General features: G+C 41.7%; 1 protein-coding gene across 3 annotated transcripts in view; it reads right to left on the reverse strand.

Annotated features, from left to right (window-relative positions):
- Nucleotides 1-487: 487 nt before the first annotated feature.
- LOC138631349 (bromo adjacent homology domain-containing 1 protein) overlaps nt 488-23,299 on the reverse strand; it is a 100,896-nt gene continuing 78,084 nt past the window's right edge. Inside the window, exons 1-7 of one of the 3 annotated variants that reach the window (XM_069716212.1) lie at nt 14,080-14,251; nt 6,141-7,940; nt 5,073-5,431; nt 4,658-4,817; nt 4,320-4,399; nt 3,240-3,331; nt 488-2,912 (exon numbers count right to left, since the gene is read on the reverse strand). In XM_069716212.1, the coding sequence (XP_069572313.1) occupies nt 2,723-2,912; nt 3,240-3,331; nt 4,320-4,399; nt 4,658-4,817; nt 5,073-5,431; nt 6,141-7,920 (2,661 nt within the window). In that variant the 5' untranslated portion in view covers nt 7,921-7,940; nt 14,080-14,251 and the 3' untranslated portion in view covers nt 488-2,722. Of the gene's footprint in view, nt 2,913-3,239; nt 3,332-4,319; nt 4,400-4,657; nt 4,818-5,072; nt 5,432-6,140; nt 7,941-13,869; nt 14,000-14,079; nt 14,252-23,299 lie in introns of those variants that run through there. The other 2 variants (XM_069716213.1, XM_069716210.1) reach the window with 2 other exon arrangements.

A 23,299-nucleotide genomic window follows, 5' to 3' on the forward strand; every position in this document is an offset into this window, starting at 1 on the left:
TTCATTTTCCAAAAATAGTAAGTCTAAAAATATATTGCATATGCCATTTTAGGAAATCGACATAATAAAATATTCTTAATAAGGAGAAATTGTAAAGTAGGAGAATATATATTACCTCTTTGAAGAATCTGGGAATTAATAGAAATAAGAAAAAGAACCCAATGATCAGGATTTGATTTTGTTTTGGGTTCAAATTCATGCTGCTCAAATAGAGACAAAGTTAAAGATGGCTTTCGAGTGTTGAAAACTTTTACGGCTTATCCAATGTGAGAGAAAAGGGGGCGTTTGCTGTGTAGGAAAGCAATCGGGTACTCTTTCATGTTCTTAAAGGTACGCACACTCCGACACTACTCGTTTTCTGAGTGACAGTAAAACACTTGCAGGTTAAAAGGCAATGGAAGAGCGTGGCTTGCTCCACAGCTCACTTTAAAGTATCAAACACCCCACGCCCGCCCCCGCCCCCCTATACCACCCACAACCTCCCCCTTCGATCCAAACTCACATCTAACATGGTGCTACGTTTGTATGCACAGAAAGTCAGGCCTCCGTCTAGATGCCTCTTTGAAATCTAATCATATTAACAGTGTGGATACATACATATATATATATATATATATATATATATATATATACTGTATATTTATATAAGTATGTCAGAACTGATTGATAAATCAAATGGAATGACTCTAGTAATATATACCATCTATTATTCCATGGGATTCAACAGGTTGAGCATCAGGTAACATAACAAACTCGCTGGCCGACTCCTCTACTGGAGAAATTATAGAAATACACAGTTTGCACTGACAAAAGCAGCTATGACATCCTCACTGGTTCCTTCTACAGGTACAAAACACACACATAAATGATATACAGTAACTCCCACCCCGGTAAAATAATAATGGGCTGAATTAAAAAAAAACAAAAAAAACATTGAACATTGTTGTAATTAAGGAATGGATTAGTGCAATATAACAAGGACAGACGTGCTGACGAGGAAGAGAAGGGTGAGGGGACGAGACAGGGAATTCTGGCTTGTGTGACATCCTTTGGTTTATCTTGGCTGGGAGGGAGGGAGGGCAGCAGGAGAAAGAACAAGTGGTCTGGGTATACAATTAAAATGGGTAGAACGGACATTTTAGCAGCCAGATTGGCGTCATGAAAACTGTTTGTAGCAAGTGTAGAGCTGCAATGATTAGAAAATGTATTGACAACTATTTTGACGGTCTGATAACGATTTTACACTTTTTTTGAGAAAGGGGGTCAAATTTTCTAAAGTTCTAGCTTTGCAAAAGTGAATATTTGATGCTTTTCTTTGTCACAAGTGACAGAAAATGTCACATCTTTGTAATTTGGACTGGAGAAAAACATTTAAAGACAACACCCTAAGCTATGGGAAATTTTAACAGGTGTTCTCCACTATTTTCTGACATTTTTCCCAAAACCTTAAATCAGTCTTTACAGCCCTGAACCACTGCATTCTCCATGTGCGTCAAAACTGATTACGTCGCAGCTGTCAGTCAGTTATTCAGTTAATCTATCTGCAACAAAATCCTACTTTGTGGAACTACAGGTTCATCCGTTCTACCACTTCCTGGTCATTTGTGGTGAGACTAGCTGCCTGAAGCTCTCCCTGCAAGTCATAAGGCAAGTCCCAGGGAATCAGTAAAGGTGAAATGAAAAATTTTAGAGTCTTGACACAAAGTTAAAGAAGCTCTGCTCTAGAGTCAAGTTTTTTAAGGAACGATCTGTCTAACAAACCCCCTTCAGGTACAGTATTTTAGTTTGCACAGGGCATCACTTGAGATGAAAATGTTTCTGTCGGTGTCAGGAGAGGGGACGGAGAGAGAGAGAGAGAGAGAGAGAGAGAGAGAGAGAGAGAGAGAGAGAGCTCCACTTCCTCTAAAGCTGCTTGTTTGGTTTGATTGCCTGAAAGCCTCCTAAAAAACCATCACACATGCCCACATTTATCCATTTATCCTCTCTGACAACACCCACTCACTCTCACACACACACACACACACACACACACACACACACACACACACACACACACACACACACACACACACACACACACACACACACACACACACACACACACAACTGAGACAAACTCAAATCATTAGAAATAAGACGACACTCTCCATTGGCTGCTCCTTCACCCTGGCTGCTTGAACACCGTTAACATTAAGCTGACAGCGCAGGCTTGTGCTCCCCGGAAGCACCTTAGTGCCGGACCATCCCTGAGCCATTGGCTTACAAATGGAACAAACATGATTGTTGTGCTAAGATGCTTCGGGGGAAACACAGACCTGACGGTAGCCCCGCTCAGCCTGGTGTTCAGCATTCCTGGCAGGGAAGGGATCGGGGTTAAGATCGGGGGGAGGGAGCTGAAAAATCAGAGTTAATTAATGAATCTTTGCTCTTCCAAGCCAAGAAATATTGGTGCTCTGACTGAGATTGGTTTAACTATCCCATCCTAACCCCTCTGTCGTTAACTAAAGGGATCTGTGCTTCATAATGGGCCGCAATATTTGCTTCATCTGTCGCTCGTCCAACCCAGCCCCACCCCATCATCCCCCTTCCCTCTGATCGTGAGGTGCCCAGCAGAAAATACAGGGGTGTTCAGTTCCTCAGCGATCCCCCCCTCCTCTGAACAGGAAGGGGGAGCTTGGTTATGATTAATTCATAGGCGTGACCGCCCTCTACCCTCTACCCTCTACTGCAGGTTCTTCAAGATGCGTCCGTAGCGGAAGTCGTAGACGTGCCGGCAGAGATACACCAACTCGGGGTCGACGTCTGTGGGCACACAGCGGTGGGAAGGGGGGGCGAAGTCGGGGCGGCAGGGCACCATGCTGGCACTGCCAGGTGGGGCGCCTTCGGCACGCCGCTTCACCAAGGCACAAAATCTAGGGAAGGAAAAGGAGAGGAAAACATCTGTCTGCTGTCAAACCAAATGTCTTCATGCTATTCCACCTTTATTTGAACACTAAAACTCAAAGGGTGATATTCAATAATGATGTCTCAGCAACCTTTCATCGCCCAGTCTTCCCTGAAATTCATCAACAGTTGCAGTGTGAGCGACGTGTGATAAGAAAAACAGAAAAATAGGCTTCCGCGGATCTTCGAAGGTGTTAATGAGAAGGAACAACTTCATGAAAATTTCTGCTAACAACGATCGCTTTGTGTGTGTAAGTGTGTGTGTGTGTGTGTGTGTGTGTGTTGCACTTACTTACCTACAGTACTGAGCTAGTGGGAGAACATAGCATCTGTCTTCGATGCAGGCCACACTATTTTCATCCTGATGCCGAGAGGCGAAAATCTCATTCTGAAAGCAAAAGTGGGTGTAAAGTGTCACATCACTGCAAGTGTTTCCTATTGGGCTGACTGACGGCTGAAGAAACGACAACGCTTCTGGACTGGGAGCACAGAGGGAACTGTAACTGCTCACGTGCAGTAGGATTACACCTCTCTGCCACCACACACAACAAAAACCCTGCTCCACTCGACACATTTAGTAGAATTGAATTTTTTAGCAGTGAAATTGCACTCGTTTTTGTTCTTGCTTTGTGCGAGACTGGGGTCGGATCCTTATCTTGATTTTTGGCATTGTGGTTAGACTGAAGAGCAAACGAGCTAACAACAGTTCCAGGGCTGCTGGGAGGAAGATAATGATGTCTCCAGCAACAGTCAGTGTGAGCGGTTTGGTTCACCTCCTCCTTGCACATTATTTTCTTACTTACTGCACCTCAGCATACCTTGTACGATTTCTATTACAGCACATAAAAAAACAAGCGATACAAGTAATACAAATCAGAAAAACCTATTTCCTCCTGCATTCAAACTCACTGTACAAAATGATATCCTATAATGTTAAAGTTCAAGACTGCATTTGTGTAATAAATTTGGCAGTTAATCAGATGACCAAAAGTGTCATGAAAGAAACTGGTCATTTCAAAATAAAATGTCCAGAAATGATATATTTTGATTATATTTATTCATATACATGTATTTAGCTATTTCATAACATCTTATTCTGAATATTGCTCCCTTTGGTCTCTATAAAAAGCTGGAATAACACAAATTTACCAACTGTGTGTTAATCAAATATAGTTAATTAAGATAAAGCTGTTCCTTTTTAATTCTATTGGCTTCCCATGAATGTCAAGTTATCCCTCATGGCTCAATTCTCACCACCAACATACATTTGTTTATCACACAACAAACAGTTTTCCGGCATGTTATTACCGTCTGCCTGCACCAATGTCATTTATCTGCAGGGAAAAATTAAACCTTCTGCTTCGTTCAAGCCTCACCTCACAGTGGGCGCTGGGATCTCGGCCTCCCTGGGTGTGCTCAGGTCGGTAGTACCAGAAAAGGCTCATCATCAGCTCTCCTGAGGCAGCACATTGAAACACACACACACACACACACACACACACACACACACACACACACACACACACACACACACACACACACACACACACACACACACACACACACACACACACACACACACACACACACACACACACACACACACACACACACACACACACACACACACACGTAAACAATCTTGGCCATATGTCCCCACGACCATCCGTCCGTGCACACAAAACTGCAGTGATCTCCCCCTCGTCTCCTTTACCTGTTTTGGGGTCCTCCCACAGCGTTGATATCTTGGCAACATATGGGAGAGATTTCTTCCTGGGGCCTGATCGTAGCAGCACAGTGTCTCTGACACGTATCACTTCGCCATCCCTCTCGACTCCTTCGTAACATTGCCGCAGGGCTGTCTCATCCTCTCCCTGTGACACGCATGCACGTAAACACAATAAGGACAGATATAATTCTCATTACCAAGGGAAGAAGGAATCTGTCACACAGAGCTGTACGGTCTAAACACAATTATCTTTTCCCTCAAGAGCGGATTTCTTTTCTGTCCTTCAGTAAGGCAGCTTCAGGGATGCTAAGGTGTCTACTAGCAGGGTAGTGGAATAAGGGAAACTGTCTAATCTCTTGCTCGTCTTCACTGCACAGAGATGTACCAACAAATAACCTACCGCAATGAAGACGTCTCTCTCTGTGGGCAGTCCAACAGGCCGCCAGCCGTTGGTGGCACGTCTGCGGCTGACTCTCTTCTGCTTGGTGCCGCTGAGGCTTGGCACGGGTGACGGCTGCTTCGTCATTAGCCGTGTGCGGCCCATGGACAGGGAGCCATTGGAGGGCTTGGTGCTCTGCGGGCATTCCTTGGCTAGCTTTAACCTGGCCTGGGGCTGGTCTCGCCCAGACAGGGGGGTCAGCAGGTGGGGTTTAGTCTGGGTGGAAGTGGGCACGCTGGATAGAGGGCAACTGGACATGGGCATGGCAGGGGGAACCAGGAGGGAGGGGCTGTGATCACCCTGAGGGGAGGCGTAACCCTCTGGAGAAGTAAAGGGAGAGAGTAACAGAGTCATACATACACAATCAGACCACTTATAGATGAAAAGTTCAATTCATAGGCAATGCAAAGCTGCTGCTACTTGGTCTGGTGTGACAAGGATCTCATGGTGGCCAATTCTAGCTTTCTTAGTTGGTGCTGTTCAGCAAAAGTTACATAAAATTTAAATGAGCAAATTGCACGCCTCTCCTGTGGCTGGTCTTAAAAGCAACCTGCTTCTTTTATCTTCTCATCAGTCCAACTGTATATACGTAACACATTTGTTACGGAAAACACTGCAGTAGTCCTGGAGCTCCTTATCAAGGTATATCTGAGTCAGCCCCTCAAGCTATAAGCACTTTCAAAGCTCATACCAACAAAAAAGGTCAAGATAAAACAGCAATGTTCACACTTGTTGGGCCTCGCAACTGGCTTAAGGCACATCGTTTAATAACAAAGGGCTCTTTGTTAGTAAAAACTTGGGTCCAAGTATGACATTGGGATAAAAGTTTGTTTCATAATGGCAATTATACAAAGAGAGCTTAAGATGCCTGGATCAGAGGAGTGACATCGGCGTGAACATGCCATCAACTTGTTCCAAATTTCATCAATCAATCTTATTGTCTTCACTTAGAAACACTGACGGGGTTTAAAAGCACAGAAACCAGCTGAAATACCTCTCGTCAATCCATTACCTCCATCTCCTGCTCACCTGTTTTGATGCTGTGCGTGCATCCAGTGCATCCTGTGTTGAAAGAACAACCTCTGCTGTTGACGGGAGGCATGGCTCTATAGGTGTAGCCACCGATCCCACAGGCGTCACCGTAACAGGGCGAAGTCACAGAGTTGCAGTAGGCGGGGTGGGGGAGCCCCGAGGGATGGGACACCTGCCGCCCCAGCAGCTTGGAGCCAGTCATACGACTGGGGCACAAACCAGAGGGGGAAAAGTTCAGAGGTCGTGAGGCCAGGGTAGCTGAAGTTGTTCCAGTGTGTGTTGGGTGGGCGATGTGGACATAATAGCTGGAGAAGCAGTGGTCGGCGGTGCAGAGGCAGGGGTGGGGGCTGAGGGTGAGGGCTGTGTGTGGGTGGGAATGCGTCAGGGATGGTGAGGTTACTAGGCACTCGCGCTTCACAGGGGTCATTGCCGAGTTAAGCGGCTGATCGTCTGATTCTCCATAGGGCTGCTGGCCGAGGAAGAAGGCCACGCGGTGGCAGTATTCCACTGAGCCCTCTGGGGGACAGCAGTAGTATGGGCTCAGTTCGGTCTCCAGCTGCTCTTCCTTCACTTGTTTCAGCGGGTATGCGAGCATGCTGCGTGACTGGTAGCCTGGTTTGGTGAGTCGATGGGTGCAGTTTCCTGTGTCCCACTCTACCTTCGGCTCAAAGTCTGCCTTTTTCTTGCAGGTTGTGCAGCCATTGTGCAGGGGAGGCACCTTCTTCCCCTTCTGCTTTTGTGTACGTCCCTTGTGTTGGAGTTTGACCCTGGAGTGTTGCTTCGGGGTCGAGACCGGAGCAGGAACCTTACAGTCTGATGTGATAGTAGCTGTGGGTGCAGCCTTTACTCTCTGTTTACTAGTAGCAGAAGAACTGGTTAACTTCAGCAGGGCTGCAGCGTTGAGTCCAGCCAATCGTCTGGGAGCGGGAGCATTCAGACACTCCTGACTCATCCCCACAGCCTCATAACTTCGGTTAACTTTGGTCTTCTTGACCGGCTTAGAGCTTTGGCACAGTTCAAGTTTGTGAGATGTGGAGACTTTATTGGTGTTTCCTCTAGAAGCCTTCAGACCTCCAGGGACACCACCTCTGGCTGGATCTACGTCCAGGGAAGCCCCGACATTCGAGGGTTCTTCTTGTCTCCTGGCCTGTTTGGCGGCCGGTTGGGCATCAAAAGCTCTGTCAAGCAGTAGACTGTTCACTGCCTCCGCATTGAGAGAGGCCAATCTGCGCTTGCGTGGTTGCAGGACTCCCGGACCCATAAACTCGCCATAACTTAGGCTGCTTGATTTTAATTTGGTTTTTGGTAATGACTTTGCCTCTTTTCTTTCACCGCTTTTCCCTTTTTTGGACTTGGATTTGAGCGATAACTGTCTGCGACCATCTTTTCCTTCCCTTTCTTTAGAGCTTTCTTTGTCACGAATGCTTTCCTCCAATCGGGTAAGGAGGACGCGGCAGCTGAGCCTTTCCCTTTCCGAACTACCAGCCCTCCCCCGCAAAGGGTATAACTTTCGGTCTCGCTTCTTGTCGCGCCTCCGGTCCAGCTTTCTGTTCTGGTTTAATCGTTCTGCTCTTCCTCCCTTGTCGTTCATCCTCTTGGCCGTATCGTTTCCTTGTTTGACGATATCACTTATCTTCTTTGTCCTGCCGAATCGTAACGTGCGCTCATTGCAGGCGCTGCCCATAGCGCCACCATGTGGCCAAAGACGGCTACTGTCCCACCACTCAGCACTTCTGTGGCTCTGCCTGTGGGAACCTTTCTGCCTTGCGTGAGTCATCACATGCTTCTCCACCGGGCCTAGAGAGAAAAGACGGACAAATGGTCAAAACACAATTTTGGCCTATTTTTCATGTGCCCACAAAGCTGGCAGTTTACAGAACAACATCCAGTAAACTATACAGCAGTTCAAATCTTTTACAAACACAAGTTTTTCATTGGTTTCACAGAGAGCTGATTCAGCGCTAAAAATATTTCACATATTTGACTTTTATGTCCTATCATCAAACAGATGACATCAGAGTCCTGGCCACATCAATAAGTACAGGCTTGATGGTCAGGGCAGGCAGTCAGATGAGAGCACGAGGTGCATTGAAGAACCAAGAGAGGAACTTTGTAACGTTATTTCAAACATTTTTACTGCCAAGATGCAAAACTGAACAAAGCTAGAGAGGCTTTTGTGTTGCAGCGAGGCACAAAGAAAACAAAAGCATAACAAAGATATTGACTATCTTGCACAAGCCTTCATATTTAAACACAACATCTGATTCAATACATAAAGAAGCTTAGTGATGAATAAATTCAGATGAATGGTTTTGTGATCAGACTTAATTTATTTGATCATATGGTGAGCTCCAGCTATTGTATGCCTGTCTGGGGAGCCTCTCATTATGATGGGTTTGGGTGCGGGATTTTTTTTATATGCTGCATTGGATAAACTGATGCACTCTGTCATTCATTCACTGCGCTCGTTGCCTTATCACCTAGTGTGCACACAGCATGCAAGTAACAGCTTGTTAAGGCCGATTGTTTGGTCTGAAATGTTTAGTCTGAAAGGAAAATGTCAAAAGGGGCTTTCTCCAACAATGAGCTCAGCCGAGGAAAATAAGACAAATAAACAAGCCGACTAAATGCCCATTTAAACTTAGTGCCATTTTTAATCCCTTTAATTAAATGGCTTCACATTACTTTCTAAATATTCATAATATGTGGAGAATCTTTACATCAGCCATACGATACATTGTACAATATGACTCCCAAAGCTCACTGAAATAATTCAGCAGTTAAAGTCAATTAGCCTACAAACAGTCAGCTTGTGAAAACGCTCCCTGTGCTCATTGTGAAATTGCAACATAATCAACTAGAGAATGACTTACATACTGTATACAGCGTGTTAAGCAACTGCATTTTCAAAATAAAGCCCATGTACAGACCATGACTTTGCTTAAGGGAAAAGGTAAAGCAGTGGATTTGTATATTGGAGGTCATAAAGCTTTGTTGTGTAATGGCCTAATAAGGTGGTTTAACTTTTAAAAGAACAATATCTGCCTTTAATATATGTACATTGAAAACTCGCTACAGCAGATGATACAACTAGAAATTTTCCATCATGTAACTTTCCCTTTGTAAATCAAAAGACATTTTTTTTTCCCTCCAACTCACAAGAGCTTCTTGTCCTACACCATTACTTTCTGTAATTAGCTATAATCGGATAATGAAATCCTCCCCCTTAAAGACAATTGACATGCATATTTACAGTGTGTGCTTGTCGCTCTATTCTCCTCACGTTAAACTGTGGAAGGATGTAGGCTTTTGTGATTTAATGTTAAAACATTTCCCTCCAGATCTGCATGATGCTATCAGTTTATCACAAGACAAAACCAGTCATCCCAGGTCTCACCACAGTGAGCTTTTATTGTTTCCTAGTTTATTCTGGATGGAGATGAACAGGCCGGGGCATCTGTTCAAACTAGTTATGGCTACGCGAGGCACCAAGAGGCCCGATGAGCGATGCAGATTTCTCTGCAGTGTGATCACATTCACGGCTAGAGGCCTCAGCCCAACTAACAACTCATTAACAGTCAAAGCCTGACAAAATTTTTCAAACATGTTGGATTTCGTTGGCTCTGATCTGACTGGGCTTGTACAGCTAGTGAGTGATCCTGTCACTAGCCAATACAATTTTAGCTCCAGGGTCCATGAAAATCGAAGACAACTTTCTGAACTACCATTTCCAAAGTCTTTCAAATGAATTTAGAGCAGTTTGTATCATCCTCCACTTCAAAAAACATGCACATTTAAATGTAAATAGCTTGAACAGCTTGTAACAAAAAATATAATGTAACAAGTACTTGGGATCTGCTGAGGAACAATGGGCGCATGTTGTGTGTGATGCTTCATGATTGTGTGTCTCCCCCCGTCTTTGCAATGTCACAGGATGGCCAGCTCCAGGCTCCACTTCTCAGACAGGAGTGAATTTGTTTAGTGGTGCGACCTCGCTGGTTGAGACTGAAACTCAATACCTGAATGACTGACTTCAAACATAAAATTCAGAGGTGCTTTCACTTAATATTTAATCTGAATTTAAGACCAACAACTCAAATTTTGTCACAGATTCTGTCAGATAAAGAATCTAAATTATGTCGATAATAGTCTGTATTCGTATGGTAATATAAAGCCATGCTCTTGCATCACTCAATATTTTCTAGTCCATACTACCCCACTTTAAAAACTTTAAGATTTCATCGTGTTTTAAAACCATGAGGACTATTTTCCAGGAGCAACCCTGCTGAGAAGTGTAGGTGTGGAAACACTGGAAGGAATAACCTGTAAGGTATTATCTCGTATGGAAGCGCTCTGGCCAAACCACAATTTGGCTCTTAAAACACTGTTAGGCCCGATGATCCTCAGGAAGTAATTTCACATTTACGGGAAGATCAATGACCCTGTGCTCCATCTGTAATTGGTTAGAAAACAGATCATCAGGTCCTATCACAGCATCAAACAGCGCACACACCACCATACATTTATTTATGATGAGACTCGCATGATTTCTCAAGAATCTCGAGATTGTGTGTGTTAGAGAGCAACTCCGATGGATTAAAGGGCACACAATTGAAATTCAGTTATTAAATTCACTACATCCAGTGGTCTGTACATCCGCTTTAAGCACGACATATCAACTGGCAGAAGGTTTTAACACAACACAGCAGATGAAACACCAAAGTGCCACAAACGCCACATTAAGTCACTGTTGAGCACAAAATCCAACTCTGAACTTCCTGGTATAGAAACACAAAGCATGATTATAACTGCCACACAGTGTAAAGTAGTCACTCCAAACACAAATGCCACGTGCAAATTGAGAGTCACTTTGAGAATAGTACAAAAAAATTTGATAAATCAAAAGTTCAATGTATTAGCTCTGTGGATTCCCAGTCTATGGGTCAAAAAAATTAAATGAAAGGGGATCACAACATGATTAAAAGCAGAGGAGAGAACCAATCTGATTCTGAAAGCAGCTCTTTTATGTGGTGACACAGTATTTCACCCCCACGTGAACCTGAACAATTATTGATTGGTTTACAAAACACCATAATGTAGTTTTACACTCATATAGGGAACATTCTTATGTGTTCGTTTAACTTGAAACACTCAATGTTTTAAGAAGAATTTAACAGTATAAACGCATTAATAAACACATTTTATAGTTTAGTTGCCTTATCAGTGTTTCAAAGTTTGTTATCAAGTATTTATTGGTATTTTCAGTAGGTTTCTGAGGATTCTAATGGGTTGAGCAGTTTAAGACGCTTATGACGTTTGTGTGTTTGCTGTTCGAAATTAACTTAATCATAACTGTGTATCAAATTTAAATGAATAAATCAACTAACGACTTAAATGAGACGTTTAACAACATTAAACTGATGCTGAGGGACAGCAACAGGGAGAAAGGAGAGAAGACCGGAGAAGAAATATGACTAAAACTGCTCAGAAACCCTAAAGAGATCTGGAGAAGGTAAAGATTGAGGCAGTGAGGGAGACGTCAAGGGTGTGTGTGTGTGTGTGTGTGTGTGTGTGTGTGTGTGTGTGTGTGTGTGTGTGTGTGTGTGTGTGTGTGTGTGTGTGTGTGTGTCAGAGAGAGAAAGAGCTGCGCTGTGAAACCTCATCTCCGCTGTATAGGCAGTTTTAATAATATTGTGGAGTACAACGCATCGCTCTTCTGTTCCTGAGACTGACAGCAATCAGTGAAAATGTCTCTTTCCTGGTTGTAAAACTTGTCAGGATTATAATCACTCCTGGCCGAGCTTCGCAAACCCCGTCCTGTTTAGCCACATGTTGCCAAGCAACGCAGACAGAAATCCAAAGGCCCTGGAGGTATATTTTATGATGTTTAAAATAGAAAAACGCTAAATCAAAATTAGCTACTAACTATTAGCTATTAACGATTGAAAATTTGTAGTTTGAGAACATGTTGCATTTTTAAGCTAAGTGGCAATAGTATAAGCCAGAACATTCAGTGTACGCTGAAGTGTAGCCAACAAGCATTAAAGGCATAAAGGAATTCAAATAAAGCAGATTTTCTTTTCTCTAAGGCACCCTGTGAAAATTATTGGCATGTAGGGGGAATCTTATACATTGTTTTACAAAAGAAAATACAAGTCCCTGGTGACTCTCCCGCTAAAGTCTCACATAAATATTGAAATAACATGCAAACGTAGCAAAACTGCAGAAATACAGCCACTCTGCTACTAAATGGTCTGGTCAATAACAGAGCGATTACATGAAGCAGGGCCAACAACTGTAGGTAGTGATTAACTTTTAGCACCCTAACATTTTTCCACTGAATAAAAAAATTAAGTCATCATTCTGGGTCAAGAAAAGTTGAAACACCTTCCCCTGCTCTCCCCAAAAAAAATACCGCAACTGGAGGATAAAATAAAACACAGAACCAGCTGTGGCACACCCAAAAAAAAACGTGACAACATTTGTGATTTTAACTTGTCATGGTTTACATTTTAGCGACTTAATGAGCGATATCAGTCTAGGGATTTTAGTAATAATTCTAAAACGAATATTCATCAAATAGACTGTACAGAAGGATTACAAAGTATTGCAGCATTTCTAGGGAAACTGTAGGCATTGGAGCAGTTGCAAACAGGTTGCTTTAGGGTGGGACTACCGCCCACTTATCAGATGCAATCTAGAAGATGAACTGAGTGCTTGATGTCTTCATTGCTGCTGGACTTCACCTGTATCTTGTAGGGGTTTTATTTGTGTTGATCCAGTATCACAACCTCCCCTTTTTCTAATAATTTGTGTACAGTTTCTGGTTTGCTGCCTTTACTTTCACCTCTTTGAATAATACAAATGTGAGAAGGACAAATCACTTTTTTAGCTCCTGTCAAAATAAGACCAGGAAAGGGTGAGCCCCCCCCCTTCCCCACCCCTCCGCGCGCCCCAAAAAAATAAATAAAGGTTCAGGAAAACAGCCAACCGATAAGCAACACCTTTCAGAATCAAACTCTCGGTAACACTGGTTGTGCAGGGCACAGTCACAAACCAACCATTACACCTGTAATTACACCTCACCCACTCGTTGTTTTTTTTTTGTTTTTTTTAAATGTTCCTGCCTTCAACTTTCAGGCAGAGCCGCAAACACCTCATCGCAAAGCACACGTTAAAAAAAAAAATAAAAGGGTAAGGTCGCCCGCTCGGATCAGCCCGAGAGGCGATCTTATTGTACATGTTCCGTGTCGCTGACGGGCAGGTTCAACACGAGGCGCAGGCACGTTGAGGTTTATCCACAGGAGATACAGGAATTTCAAACATTAGGTCACTGTTTTTGTTTTCTTCCGAGACTTGCACCGCAGCCTTGAGCCCGATCTTCACACCAGCACCATCCGGCTGCGATGTCGACACACGCGAAGCCAAATGCATGCATTTATATGTGAATATATACGTGCAGTGGTCTAGGAATACAGTAGGATGGGATACAGTACAAGCCTGACGTAGCTGCTCATCTGAAGTAGCCAGCCAGGCTCTAAATACGGGCTGGAGAGGACAGGGGAGGGGGGTGCTACCCGAATACACACACACACACACACACACACACACACACACACACACACACACACACACACACACACACACACACACACACACACACACCGAGCAAAATAAAGGGCAGTCACCCCTCCTGATCACATTTTCTGACCGGATTCCTTATTACCGACACGGTGGCTGTTCTGATCCCGGTCCTGGCTGAGCGCTGGGGAGCTTTATGGCAGCGGCAGCCCCGTGGATCGCTTCTGGTGCACGAAGCGAAAAAATGGGCTCTGCGCTCCTCTCTGGACGTCTGGCCAGTCGGAACAACTTCAAACATTCAGGGGCGAAATAGCAACAACAACAACCAAAAAAAAAAATCGAGGACGTAACTTACGGCTCGCAGCCACGCTTCCTCCTGCCAGCCGGGAACCGTCGAACAAATCTGCGGGTAGAGGAGGAGGTGGAGGCGGAGGAGGAGGAGGAGGGGGAGAGAGCCGGGACTGGTGCGATGGCAGAGCTCCGTAACTGGGAGAGCTGGGGAGGAGTGGAGAGAGGACGGTCGGTGGCGCTGCCTGCGAGATGTGTGTGCTCTTCCTGGTTGAGGCTTCCACCGATTTGCAGAAACTTAATCTGAACCAATTGCCATACGGACCAGCCTCGCTTGACACCCCCGTCCTCCAATGACGGACAAACAGCTGTTTATTGTGGAGGAAGAGGAGGAAGGGGGGTTTGGGGGGGGGGGGGGGGAAACTAAATATTTGCAGGATCCGATGATAACTTGATACATTAAAACGCGCGGCGCTACATCCTGGCCGATGGATGTTACCCCCCCTCACACACACACACACACACACACACACACACACGCACACACACGTACACACTACCATAGGACGACAGCCAGCCTCACCCTATCATTTGTCGTGACCACACTGCGACCAGCCAACCACCAGACTGTTAAAACACATCTACAGACATTCACATGCAGGGTGAACAAGGAAGAGGGCATTAAAAACCATGTCAAGTGTCCCATGTGGTGCATGCCAGATATGGTGTTTAAATGCCTCCCATTTAACTCAGTGCTGTAAGTTATGAGATGTAAAGCGCATAAAAGGTACTATCTTAATCACTTCGATGCGGTTTTTAGAGCGAGAACACACTTTAAAGGGTTACAATTTTCATTTTAAAATCTATTTGATGTATATATTGCTGAATTCAGGTTATATGGAGGTCATTTAGGGCTTTCATTTTTATTAATCTCTTAATAATTTGCTGGAATCAGAGGCCAGATGAACCATGCAGCCTCGAATATAAACTAAGTACACCCACTCTTCATTTACACATACTGAGGAAGCATTGCAACACTATGAAAAGACATAGAGCCCTCCATTCAAAACTTTACTGCGTAAAAGATTCACTTCATGAAGCAGCAGCTTGGCGTTGTGGCCGATGGAAGCTATTGGATGGATTGCATAGGGTCATTATCAAGGCCAGAGCCAGGAACTTGGAAAACCTATCCACACTCAACACCAACCTCCAATCACCATCAAAATCCTCTAATTGTAAACATTTTTCATATTTGATTTATTCAGCTTCATGTTCATTTATATTTTTTTCCTAATTTTATTCTCAAAATTCTACATACTCTAGTGAGGATATTTGGAAACATTTATATATGTATTTTGTCCGACTGGGTAAATGTGAATATGCTCGAGTCAATTAGAAAAATAACTAAAATCCACTTGAAAGACAGGAGAGCTGTGGCGGGACCGGAGGCAGCTGTGGGGAGGTCTGGAGCACAGTGGTTATTAGAGCTTCGTAATAATGTGCAGCAATCAACGTTTTGACATAAAGCATGTCTTTATTAGAAATAGAGGAGGCAGCAGCAGTGTAGATGTTTAAACTGCCAGCACCCTGCTCACACCACAACAGTCTGGGTGCTGCCTGTGACCACCTAATACCATACTGCTGCCATAATATCTGTGCTGCCTAACTCTTCTTACTCAAAAAACACACTTCATATTCCATATATCTTATTAAAAGGCTCAAAGTGCTCCAGACATCATCACTCCAGGTCCTGCCTGCAGTGTTTGGTACTTTATTCACTCCATGTGTAAATTGAACCACATATAAACTCAATATGGGTATAAAAATTGCATCTGCAGCACATGTTGAGTATAGCGAACTTTATCTTTGCTGAGACTTTTGTTTAACAGTTTGACAATAACAGAAAGAGATTTCTTTATTTTCTACTTGTTAAAGGTGTGTTTGAGCACTTAAAAACAAAGTTTATCTCTTTTAATTGCGTCTGCTCTGTAAAGTGTATCTACTTTTCCCCTTTTTTTCTCAGGCTCCAGAAGGGTTTTAAGATTTATTTTTTTAGTCAAGTGTTATCTAATCTGAAAGAATCTGAACCTGCCATCGGTGAAAAAAGCCACTTTGCTACTTAATCGAAACACTAGTGTTATTTAATGACATGGGGATGAAAGTCAGAACAGCTGAATATACACATTCCCCCAGAGTTCAATATAGTTATTACATCATTTGTCTGTTACACATCAAACTTTTTGTGCTGTAGGAAAGCAACTCAAGTGATTGTCATATTGTGTAATGTCAAATAATAAATTTCTTCACCTTTTAGGGAAGCTGAGCTAATCAGTTGTATTGTTGCAATAAAAACTAATCAGGTATTATTTGTCATACAAAACAATTTTCTTTAACTTCCATTTGAGGAGAGTGTAGAATGGATTTGAGACAAATCTTTTAAGTCCAACCTGAGAAATAAATTGAAGGGTAATGACTAGTTCTCAAGATCAAAACAGTGTTGTAATCCATTGACACCAGCAATAAAAAAAAAAAATTCTGCAAATGTGAACAGAAATTTGCTAGATGGTACAACTCTTAGCTGGACATCCTTACATTCAGCATATCCTTCACATTCCTTTCCTGATAAATTACATGGATGATTGAAGATCCGATGCCAATATTCTGTGCCAATTAATGCAAGTGTGTCCCGTTCATTCGATTCCATCTTTTTTTATATTGAGCCAAATCACATCTGAAGTCATTTCAGGGTGCTTAACACAGTAAGGTTGAGTTCAATATTAAAGGAAGAGCAATCGTAGGAGGGAAAAACTCAATTTTAACAGTAAGAATCCTCCAACAGAAATAGAACCACACACAGATGTGCTCAACTTGGGCACCAACACAACCTGCCTGGCAATAAATGGTAGACTACAATACAACTAACCGGTGAACACTCTGGAGCCTTGACTGCTTAACTAGATATTTCTCAAACATGCTAGTGGAGACCAAAAAAGAGCCAAAAGAAGAGTCAGTACCAGACATCCATCAGGTGACCAGACACACGACTCCAAATGATTGTCAATGCCACATTCCCATTATAGATAGATAGATAGATAGATAGATAGATAGATAGATAGATAGATAGATAGATAGATAGATAGATAGATAGATAGATAGATAGATAGATAGATAGATAGATAGATAGATAGATAGATAGATAGATAGATAGATAGATATTACAGAAAATTACAGAATAAAAATAGAGGTAGTAAAGGTATAGATATAAAAACAAAAAAGTATACATGCACAGTATATACAAATAAAATAGGATAAGATACAAAATTAAATTAATTTAAATTAAAAACAGTGCAAAAGTGTTAATGATGATGATGATGATTTGGCCAGAGGTGAGTTATTGTACAGTCTTATTGCAGCGGGCAGGAATGATCTCCTGTATCTGTCCTTGTGACAGCGGAGCTGGAGGAGTCTTTTGGAGAAAGTGCTCCGCTGTCCCCGCAGTAGGTGGTGGAGAGGGTGATCAGGATTATCCAGTATGGATAACAGTTTATTCAGTGTCTTCCTCTCCACCACCTTTTCCTGACTAATTAATATACTTTATTGTTCAATCTGTAACTAAGAACTGGAAAACTGTTTACAAATCACCTAACTGTAAGTTTGATTCAGAGATATGTTGGAATTTGGGACAGCAACATTTGAAAAAGTCATTGTGACTTGTGGTTTTACTTGTTCAGCAAATTTAAAAGGACCTCCACACTGATACTTGCACCTGATATTGTTCCAAATACATGATACAGCTGATTAAGGCTATCATGTGGCTCACAGTGGGGTAACCATCCTGGACAAAATAATCATTTGATGCAGCTTTAACCATGAAGATACATCCCCAAATCAAATGTTAACAAATTAATTTGATTACAGTTGCTATGGGGATCAATTGTGAATTTCTCCCCTCTATTGAAAGAAATACAGCACAGCTTTTAACAGCCCCTGATAGTCAAGTGAATGTTTCATGCTGAAAAGATAGCTTTTGTGAGGAGTATCACTTCAAAGTTAGAGTTTTAGTTTGCTCTTTCACTGATTCCCTTTAACGTACTTTTTACTAGTCAGAGTGGATAATGAAGACCAACTAACAACAGCTGTTACAACTGCTTTTGAAATTTTGAAATCAGGACATTTTTGCAAAAGATACGTTTCAAAAATATTCAACTTCATGTTTAAATATTTACACGGGTTCATTTTCATTTATGGCATCAATCCAGTATAACTGCAATGCGTGTAATGCACACGCCCATCCACTAAAGGGAAGTGTGTCTTTGAGATGAGAAGAAATGCAGAAAAGAGGTGGCTCATGTGACGTTGGTCATATGACACGCGTCACTCTACAGAGGTAGGAGGGGTGACTTGGAGGTGTAACTCACAGACTTACATCCAGAAGGGCAGAGTTTGAGTCCAGGAGAGACCAAGTGTTTTTTTTGGACAGTTTTCCAAACCCTAACCACGTCAGTTTCCACATGGCTGCTAAAGCAGGTGACACTGGTGGATGGGCATAATGCATTACACCCATTATCACTGTCACACAAGATCAGCCAGTGTATGACTTGGTGAACAGAATCCAGTTGGATTCACTGGATGTTGGTATAAACCTGCTATTGGCCGACTATTTCGGTTGGCAATCTCCTCCTTTTCGCTACCTGTGTGTTACTGTTTTCAAAATCCCCGTTGGGGAAAACAACAACAACAACAAACTCTGAGCAAGCACGCCAAAAATGCCAGGCTTTGACAAAGATTTGAAATGCCAGACCTCACCTTCCCACATGTTCCACCAAAACCCGTACCTCCCAAAACTATTTTGCAAGGGCACAGTCACTAGGCTTAGTGCTGCCAGACGTTTTAAATAAATACAAACAAGCAAGAGTGTTTTTCCTTCTATAGAAGAACGCTATATATGTGCAGCCATAGAATTCTCCAGCACTGGCACAGTGTGGTGGAGTGAGAACTGGCTATTTGAGACGAAACAGGATCAAAAGCAAAAGTCTTGGTGGGCTTCAAAAGCCAACCTAGCAAAACATCCTCACTGAGACAACACTGTAAGAAGAGTGGGTGATGAATTGTATTTTTTTCTTCAAAAGAACAGCAATAATAGTCACAGACATGAAGAAGCATGAAAATTGACACCGTGGCCATCAAACCTCTGTCCATACGCGCCAACATGGATCTGAGTGGTCGCTCCCACAAAAAGACAACACACCCACAAACACTGTCCCAGTTCAACTTGTTCAGTGATTAAAATTTCAAACTGACAGCTGACATGAAAAGTGACAGAGTAACTGTGGACGCGAAGCATGGCAGGGCAAGGAAATACATTCAACAATCAGGGCAGGGCTATAATAGCCTCCATACTGTAGGTTAATTATAAAAATTAAGCACATACCATAAAAGGACGGTGCCACACATATTAAGACCGTGTGTTATTCACGGTGTCAGCTGCTGACACTCAAAAGGTAAAAGGTAAAAATATAAACCAGAAAAGGCAGAAAAGAGTTCCGCAGATGTGACTGGTTTAACTTAACCTGGTGTATAGGAAAAAGGTTTATTCAGGGCAATGACAGCAAATGAACACAAACAAGCCTCTCCCAATAAAACCAAGCAACCATGACAGTAATCTTGCTTCTCATCGGAAGGTGCTCCTGTACGAAGCTGCTCAAATGACAGCCAGTGTAAACACACACGGTGCACAAAATACTTCACTAAGTGTCACACTCAAATTAAATTAAATTAATGGTCATTCAAGCAGGTCTAGATCATATGAATTTATACATTTTAAATGGTTTTGTGTCTTATATCTTTATGGCATCACATGCAAAGTAGTCAATTAGTCGAGGCATATACTGTAGTAGCAATGGACTTTATCACATGATATTAGTAAATACAAGCTTTAATTCAGTACGCAGTTCAAAATGAGCTATAATACACTGTAAAACACCTCACTGCAGTAATAGAAACCTATATTTAAATAAAAGTTACAAAACAACGGTTTCAAATTATCCCATGAAAAAATAAAAGTCCTGCATTTAATATTCAGTAAAAGTGCATGGGTATTATCAGAAAAATTGCACTTAAAGTATTAAAAATAAAAGTACTCAGCCCCTGTGATTGTAATATTATCATATGGTACATTTTTAGATTTTAATGCATGAATGCATTAGTGACATTTTATGGTTGGTCGAGGTGGAGCCAGTTTTGGCACCTAAATACAGTTAGGTATTTTACTGGACTGGTTCCCAGTCGAGGGGTGTGGTCTCCTCCAAAGAGTTACGAGATAAATCTGTCACGATGACTTGTGAATTGTGAGGTGATTCATGGGAGAGAAAAGTTCTGCTACATAAATTGGGAGTCTGTTAGATTTTTCCTCTTCTGGGTTTATTTTTGTGAGATATTTGATCATTTGATTTTTTTTTTTCTGGAGTTATTTACATAAAACGACAAGGCCCAGGACATATAGACCATATCCCACTCATAGACACTACACATCACATCGTATAAGCTGTATTCTTCTTGCGCATCTGTGAACTCATTATATCTAACATGGTATGTTAAATTAATGCAATTATTCTTCATTTTATGCAATTGCACACTACACAGAGTTTATACTGTGTACATTTGCAGTAGTACATATTATTGCATTTTATTGTGAAATTATATTTCTATACCACCTATATTCTGTGTTTGTTGAATTTTTCTTACTTTATATGTTTGTTTTTTTCGCTTAGTTCCACAACACTAAGACACATCCCTTGTATATAAAAACTTACTTGGAAGTAAAGCTGATTCTGAGAAGAAGGGAGAAATCTCTTTTTGTTGGCACTTCACAGACACCTGAAACCTGTGAAGATGCCTCAAATAGACACTGCTTTCATGTATTGCGTTTTATAAGCTTATCATATTCTATTTCATGTAAAATCGTATTTTGAAAAGTAACTACAGCTGTCAGGTAAATGTAGTGAAGTAAAACCCAACTGTAGAAGTACACATAGCTGAATACAATGGAAATACTCAAGTCAAGTGGCCGCCTTAAAACTCTACTCAAATATGCGCTTAGTTGCTTTCCACCCCAGCGTAATGGACGACTAACGGGATTGTCGGACAGATCTGTGGAGTCATCCATATTTCTCCAAAAAACTATTCTGTGTTGTAACTGTGGAAGATTGCAGAAAAGAAAATGAAGGCCGAAGTATTGTAAAGGATTAGCACAGCTGAGTGATGCTACACAGTGCTGGAATATAATAAATTAAAATAATCACAGATTGTCTTAATATTCAAAATGCATTGTTAAAAGAGAGTATTTCATTGATGATTTAAGCATTCAATTTGTACACTGGCAGAAATCCATTCCTAATTCACAGTAGATTACCTTTATGGCTCCGTTATTAGTCCTGCACGGCCATTTAATGACGAGTTGAGGTGTGAGTCATTAAAAGACTTCTATATGAAATTTTATGACATTGATGATGGTTTAGTGAGGTGGGGTGTGGTCTGTTAGATCAAAGAGAGAAAAGGTGGTAAAGAGGTATTGCGTGGTGAAGAATGAGTCTCTTGAAGAAAGTGCAACAGATTAATGTTCAACCACAATAAAGCAGTGTGTCACAGAGTGCCTGGCAGATCAGTACACTCCAGGACAGCCTCATGGCAGCCCTGCAAAAATTAGACATGGCAGAAAACAAAGAACGTTTTTGAACACATTTATGATCGTGTGAACGGAGGAAAGAAAAACATAAATGCTAAACGTCACTCTAGGTGAATGCTAAGCCACATTGAAAAAAAAAGGCTTAAATGAGAATCTAGTTGAGGAACTTCTCCTTTAACTGATTCATTAACATCAACTTCCTCTGACATTAGGCCAACATTTTAATATTTTGTTTAGTGAGTGATCAACAGAGACATACAAATTTGATCTTTTTTGTCTACATTTTAAAAGGAAATATTGTACTTTTTCCTCTGCCACATTTTTCTCATTTTTAAAAAACACATGATAAACTTGCACAAAAAACTACATGGACTTTTTTTTTGTTGTGATACCTGAGAAACATCCTGTCCATTGGGCTCCCTTTTCAGAATTTAGAAATCGGCATTTCTCATCTAAACTTCTCAGATTCCTAAAGCAGATTAATTATCTAGCGTTTAACATTAAAGTTTCCATCCACAAGTAGAAAAAAAAAATCATGCAGCAGAACTTCTTTTCTTCATCCTTACCTCACTCATCATCTACCAATAATTTCTATCTTTTTCTGTGACCCTTTGTGGAGACCTAACCATTTTGCACATAATACATCTCCATGTTTACTGAAGTTGAAGTTTGAAAATTAGACTTTTTCTTTTTCACATTTCTGTTTTGGTACTGATAGATCTAAATACTTATTTTACTATAGCCAATCAAATGTGTAAATATGGCTTTGTGATGCTCTAATCTAATGTTGAAAGTGGGCCTGTGTATTGCAAAATCAATAGTAAGTTGAAATAAGGATCAAGGATTTCAACTTCTATTAAACAATCATTATGTTTGAACTGGACATGTCATATTGTTCACAATAATATGGGTAATGCAATATTTCAACTTGTTGATGTTACATGTGTAACTTACTCACAGCAACCAGATGTAGCCTATGGATGAAAGCATATCCACAGAGGAAGAGTTACTGCCCAAAGGGGGAACAACTTCAGTAGTGTGAAAGATCAGATGTACATAAACACCACTGTCCTGTTATTTTTTACTGGGTACTTTAAGGCAAACTGTTGCTGGCATATAAAACTATCACACTAATTTGAAATTGAATCAAACAATTTTCAGTATTTTGTCATTTGTCAAGAATATTGCTCAGGCAGAAATACGTTAGGATATTATATGAGGGCCGTATCCACCCCGAATTTCAACTGGATTTTCCAGATTCCTGTCAGGTTATATATATATATATGTAAATATTATAAATTGTCATTCCATACGCAAAGCCAGAGCAACTTAATCTAGGTTTTATTTCTGTCAAAAAAGAACTGGTGAATAGAATCCTAATTTACTCGGTGAAGCTCTTCTGCTGCTTTTCTCTTGGACAGTTCTCAACAGTGCTGAAGATCGTTCACTGACAACCCAGTCCTCGGGAGGTTTATCTGTGATGTCATAATAGCATCATCCGTTATGAGCTCATTGCCCTGACTGGCAAACTGGGATGTGGGCTGATTGCTATGGCGTTTGCGAGGCCTCTCCATTCACCTGAGCGGAGCAGCAACACTCTCGG

This window comes from Brachyistius frenatus, unplaced genomic scaffold (assembly GCF_029030835.1).
Source record: "Brachyistius frenatus isolate BFR_SWC_R1_liver_20210118 unplaced genomic scaffold, ASM2903083v1 Contig_153, whole genome shotgun sequence".
NCBI lineage: Eukaryota > Metazoa > Chordata > Actinopteri > Embiotocidae > Brachyistius > Brachyistius frenatus.